We start from the raw sequence: 6172 nt of genomic DNA, 5'->3' as shown, positions 1-6172 counted from the left end.
TTTTTAAATATTTACCTAACCATTTAGAAAACACTTAGAATTTTAGGTATAGAAAAATGTCTCACACACTAACTTATACCTTTCAAAACCTCATATTTACTTAATCTATCACACACAAAATGATTTGGTTGAAAAGCTGAAAATTACTTTGCAGAATATACAACAAAAATGGCACAAAATATGTCTTAAATTATGGTCAAAGCTTCTGATATAGACAACTAATATATATGTGCAATGTTTGGCCTTTTAACTTCCTATTCATTTCAGCTGACTACTAGCAAATCTACTACAAACTGTTTCTCTCCACAGTGTTTTTATTATCCCACCAAAACATAGCACAGTCAGCAGTAGATAGATTTAAACTTCAAATCTCTAAAGTCTTTGTTAAAAAAAAAAACTTATCAGTTAAGAACCGATGCATATATAGCATTTACATCAAATATTTAAACTGACTACGAAAATCTCATGTTTTACAAACATTCGCCATCCTTTCCAACATAATACCTAACATAACATCCCAGAAGTTAAAAATTACTTTAAATCTATTCTTACTCAATTTAAAACATTTATATTGATGTAAGTTTCCATATGGTTTTCTAAGATGCTAATAAAAATGTTTAAATTCTTAGGCAAATGAAAGCACAATAATTTTGTCATCACAAAAGCAAATCCACATACACTTTTAAAAATAAAGTTTTCTCTAGCAAGAAAATACAGAATATTTGCTCATCTTTTCCGATATTACACCTTGTAAAATATAGATTAGTGATATCAATATCCATCACTTAAGTAAAATTTTAAGTACTTCCAATTTATAAAGTTTTATTCATACTTTAAGTTATACCTTACAAAAAAGTGTAAGCTAAATGAAATAGATTCTCAGATTGGAAGGTAATTTAGAATTCATATACTGGGATTCTCTGATTTGACAAGATGCCGAGGCTCAGAAATGTTCAGTGACTTTTCCAAGATACCAAAACAGAGCCAAGACTTGATCCTCGATTCCCTGCCTATGAATCCAGGACATGTCCCCCTATATCAGTTCTACCCAAAATATTTTAATCTTCATTCACTTTCTGAAATAAGACAAAGGTTTTACAACTGCCATATACAAAGTTTATGATTTGGAAATCAGAACATCTCTTGATCTTTTAGTTCCACAAAAGTACTGATTTCCTCTTAATTTCCTTCACTTGCTATACCATGCAAAAGAAAAACAAAAAAAAACCCACAGATGTACTGTTAAACTTCAGGAATAAGCATAAATTAAAATTCTTGTTATTACAATCCCTGCCGAGTTAAAAATATCCCTTTTTTTAATGCCAAAATAGTATTATTTTGTGACTGTGAACATTAACTATGTGTAAGTAAATCCATCAACAGTTAGCAAATATTTTAAGATTCCAAAATTGTTCCCATTCAGAGAGGGAGTGTGAATAAGGTTTTCTGCACTAAGAAAATATTGCAATTTTTAGAAGCATGAATTGTATTTTCCTCTAATACAAATAACACATAAAGTTACCTGGCACTGCACTCTAGTTTGAAGGTTGATAAAGGTTGTTTTGATGGAAAGAGCACCACTTCCGATTAAGAAGACTAGGATTTTTTTTTCAATTTGCAAGAGAAAGGATATGATTTACCACGCCAAAAATTACTATTAGAATATGTTAAACTGTAATGTTATTAAGTTCAGGTAAATTGCATATAAAAATAAGAAAACTGCAAAAACAGTGAGTAGGAAAGGTAGTCTATTCACAATAGTCAAACGTCAAATGCTAGTTCATTCTACAAAAACAATTTATACTATTTTGCTTTATAGTGTATCTTCTCACAATTTTCTTCTAATACACACTTTCCTAAGTAGTGTCGATTATTCATGGTAGGAAACTGAGAAAACAAAAGCATAATAAAATTTTTTCAAGCATTTGGCCAAATAACTAGAAACCAGAAAAGCAGCCTCCAAAGCCATTTCAAGAAGGAAAGCGTCACCTCATTGGAACACTACAGACCAGTATTCAACATATTATCATAAAATCACTGTATGAGTTTGCAGATTACTTTTAATGGAAGAGAAAAGACAAGAACAGAAGACAACAGTAAAGAAGAGTGCATTGAAGTAGGTAGAACAAGAAACTTTTGTTCAAACATACTGGGTCAAAGTATAAAATATATCACTAATCAAAAAAATCTGAAAATGAGTGGTGTAGATAGACACCCACTTGAACAAAACCTTTACACACATCCTTTTCAATGTACAAAACACAACACTGAGAATAGAAAAATCTAGGTTCAAATCCCAGGACTGCCACTTACTATATGTGTGAAGTTGGGTAATCTCTATAAACCTCAATTTTCTCATCTCTAAAATGAGATTACTATCACCTACCATAAGGAGTTCTTGTGAGGATTTGAAACAAAATATGAAAAACATTTTGTACTTAGTAAATGCTCAAATAGTAGCTATATTTGAGTTCATTACTGCTACAGAACAGGTAGATTTTCCAAGGTAAGATAAACGTATAAACGCATTCCCTAATGAAGATTTCAATCCTTGAAAGACAAAAACATTTAGACCTATGAAAAAAATGCAAATGTTTTTGGCAAAGTTTCTAGTTATTACTAAGTTTAAAGGCTAAATTGTTCAAACATTCTCTTAATTATGCAACAAACACACAAGACCGATCATGAGTTAGCTGTAAAAGATTATTCTGGCCTATGCTGTTTAAATTAATTTTTTTAAGTTTCTTAAAAAAATTATTTCCAACTATCTTTCATCTAAATTAACAGGTCTCAGTTCAAAAGCTCATCACCGTTCTAATGATAAGATCTCAGCTTCCCCCCTCTGGATTATCATGAATAATGAAACCATAGTGATTAAAATTCCTCTCAAAAGTCATATTGAATGAGTGCATATATGTATGTGTGTGTATATACACATATAGATATAGAGATTAGACAGACAGATATTCATTTGGGGAGGCATCATCGCCATAACAGCAAAAGACAGACGTCACCAAAAGATATACATTAGTGGATGCTAAGGGTGGGAGTAGTCAATCTATTAAACCACAAATAATTCACCTCGTTTTTCTGAGAACTCATCAACTGCACAAAGTCTTTTACAAAGCGAAATATAATTACCCTACTGTTTCATTTTTACCCAAAGATAAAAGATAGTTCCACAGTACTTGCTTCAGCATTTTTAAAAAGCTTCCTGTATTTTAGGAATTCTTTCCAGAGTAAATTTATTTTCCCTTTTTTTCACCCTGAAAGCTAACACGCTTTCAAATATCCTAATTCAACTCGGGGATTCAGGCGATAAAACCACAATCACCTCCTTACCAAGCCTGGCTTTCTGGTAACATACCTGTTCTCTGGAAATACAAGGCAACGAAGGTCTCCTGAACATTTTGCAACTGCCATAGTAACTGGCTGGACTTTCTCCTAACGACACGCAGCTGGACCTCCTCCGGGGTCTGATCACAGGCACTTTTTCTTCCACGGTACTGGACAACCGAGGATGATGAGGAGCTTCCCTGATTTGAAAGAAGTGATCCAGCCCCAGGGCCAGCAGGCATCCAGCGCCCCCCACCAGGCAGGAAAGCAGCGGCCTGAGGACTGAAGGCAGCGATTCGAGGCTGGTGAACGAGACCCACCAGACGAAGCTGGAGAACAGCAGCACCAGGATGCTGTGCTGGAGTCTCACCGGGTGCACGAGCGTCAGCAAACCCACACAGCTCAGCACCAAGAACAACCTGCCCGCCACCGCCGGGTGCGTCTGCGGGGCCGGGAGCGGCGGCGGGTGAGGACCCCCTGCGTCTATGTCCCCCCAAGGCGGAGACCACCACTGCCACACCAAGAAGTCCCCCAGGTAACAGCAGGCGGGTAGCGCTAGCAACCACCAGGGGCTGCCGCCGCCGCTGCTCCGAGCCGGGCCGGGGCCCCTCTTGGTCCGGGTCAGAAAGCAGGTGAGAAAAAAGAAGGCACAGGCGATGCTGAAGAGGGGGCTGAGACTGTGCGAGCAGACGCTCAGCAGGGTCCGCAACAGGGCGGCCCCCGCAGCCCAGCTCCCGGGCCCGGAGCCGATCAGCAGGGCGAGGACAAAGGCGGCCAGGACGCCCAGCGAGAGCCGCGCCGGGGAGAAGGGGGAGCCGCGCCGCGGCTGCTGTGGGGAGGCCGGCGACGACAGCAGCAGCTCCACGTTGCAGAAGCGGCAGAGGTGGAAGAAGAAGCCGCGCGGAGGGTCCTGCCGCAAGGGGCTCACACAGCTCTTCACGTAGCCGTTCCTCAGACTCTCAGGGGGCGAGCCGGCCCGGTCTGGCGGCTGCGAGTACCGCATGGCTTTGGCGTCTCGCTCGTCCCTCCTCATGGCCGGGACCCGGGGGTGGCCGTGGGGCTCCGGACGCCCGGATCGGACCGCTGCGGCCGCTGGCCCTCCCGGACCCCCAGCCCCAGCCTTCAAGTCACCCCTCGGCTCCGCAGCGCGTCAGGGCTGCGCCCGCCGCCGCGGCCCCGGGTCCCCGCCGCGCGGGCTGAGGAACGGCGGGGTCCGCGGCATGCTGGCTCAAAAGAGGAGCAGAAGGGGCTTCTCTGTGGGACCGCTTCGGCCACCCCCTCCTTTTCCCTCGCCACCTCTCGGGACTGGAGACTCGGCGTCGCCTCCCTGCTCTCGCTGGCTGCAACAGTTACCTCACTGCCCCTGCCTGGTCCGTTGGGCGCGCGAGCAGCAGGCGGGAGGGCGGCGAGCGCTCCTCCCCCGCGGTTCCCGGGACCGGCCGCGCGCCCCGCCCGCCGCCCGCGCGCGCTCGCGCCCGGTGCCTCCGACTCCCGCGCCGCGGCGCTCTACCCGGTGGGGACACCAGCCGAGGACCCCGCTGAATGAGCGTGCCGGGGCGGAGGTGAGTACTGCAGCCCGAAGACCCGCCGGCATCTTCGTATAGAAGGCGGCAAGCCAGCCATCCTGGAACCCGGGTCGCGCAGGTTCCCTTTGGGAGTAAGTCACAGACACCCGGCCAGACCCCAACAGATCATACTGGGTCTCAGGGAAAGGCAATGTCTGTGGTCCCTAAGGGGCGGTAAGTGCCTAGTCCGGATACCACGCTGAGGGAGGGGGGCTTTCTCTGACCTCAGCCCGGTTCAGGGTGGGCCTTTGGACTGTCAGAACCCAGCTGCGATCTGATGAAGGTCAGCCACCACCGTGGGCATGGCGAAGAAACCCTAATCACTGTGGCTAGGCTTGTCTTCCAAAGGAGCGTGAATATTTGAGCCACGCAGCAGGCCCAGGATACTTGCAGTGGCTCTCCCAGGAGAGGCATCCACGTGGAGTACTCTTTGGGACCATCCAAGTACGCAGGATCTTATCTTCTCAATATCTTCAGCGGAGAAGAACTGCTAACATCCCATCCTCCACTGCACCGTTGCCATGTATACCCACTGGTTCACATCTTGTATGCCCCTCCAACACAACACAGAAAATTTGCCGCGGTCGCAGATGTTCTTTCCAAGTTGAAGGCTTTTTCACTGTAACAGCATGTTCTCTAGAGGGGATATGGGAAGGCCAAGAGTCCTCTCCAAGACCACTCCCCAGTTTGGATTGGTTGGCTTTGAAGGAAGCCAAGGTAAAACGAGCAATATGTAGGAAACACTGACTTGAAATCCGGAAGAAAAGAACTTTGCTGTACCAAAGGGACTGCTCTGGAAGCTAACCAATCATAACTGCCTTAGAGAGTGAACTGTGTTTCCCTCCACCCAAGCTCTCCCTTCAACCTCATGACAGGCCTGCATTTCTCAAAGAGCTAATTCCACATTTTTCCAGAGAGATGAGAAACCTTACTGTGTGGTAAATCCCACAAACAGACCCATTTTTCACCAATTAATCTCTGCCCACAGCCATGACCTAAATCAGACTATTCTTGTATATGGGCATAGTTCACATATAAGCAAAAATCACTGAAAAATGAGCACAAGAATTTGACCAAGCTGAAAGACCAGAATTCCCTTTCCTTTTCTGTATGCCAGATAAGGGAAAAAATATTTAATATCATTTTCTAATTGCTTTCTCAAAGGTTTGTCCTAAAAGAAAACGATCCATTGGGTCTTTTTCCACTACAACAATTGAAAGTGGGGGGAAAAAAATCTTTTAGTAGAACTCAACAAATACATTTTTTAAATG

The 6172-nt window shown here is 44.1% G+C and overlaps 1 protein-coding gene across 3 annotated transcripts in view; it reads right to left on the bottom strand.

Moving 5' to 3' along the window:
- PDE3B (phosphodiesterase 3B) overlaps nt 1-4482 on the bottom strand; it is a 212438-nt gene extending 207956 nt beyond the window's left edge. For all 3 annotated transcript variants that reach the window (XR_013156831.1, XM_077114071.1, XM_077114070.1), the window contains exon 1: nt 3368-4482. Coding sequence is in view for 2 of the 3 variants with exons in the window: in XM_077114071.1 (XP_076970186.1) it covers nt 3368-4369 (1002 nt within the window). In the remaining variant the exon portion in view is untranslated. The remainder of the gene's footprint in view (nt 1-3367) is intronic.
- Between the last annotated feature and the right edge of the window lie 1690 nt (nt 4483-6172).

Source organism: Tamandua tetradactyla, chromosome 8 (genome assembly GCF_023851605.1).
Source record: "Tamandua tetradactyla isolate mTamTet1 chromosome 8, mTamTet1.pri, whole genome shotgun sequence".
Lineage (NCBI taxonomy): Eukaryota > Metazoa > Chordata > Mammalia > Pilosa > Myrmecophagidae > Tamandua > Tamandua tetradactyla.
The sequence above is the reverse complement of the archived record's forward strand: the minus strand, read 5'-3'. Positions and strand labels throughout refer to the sequence as shown.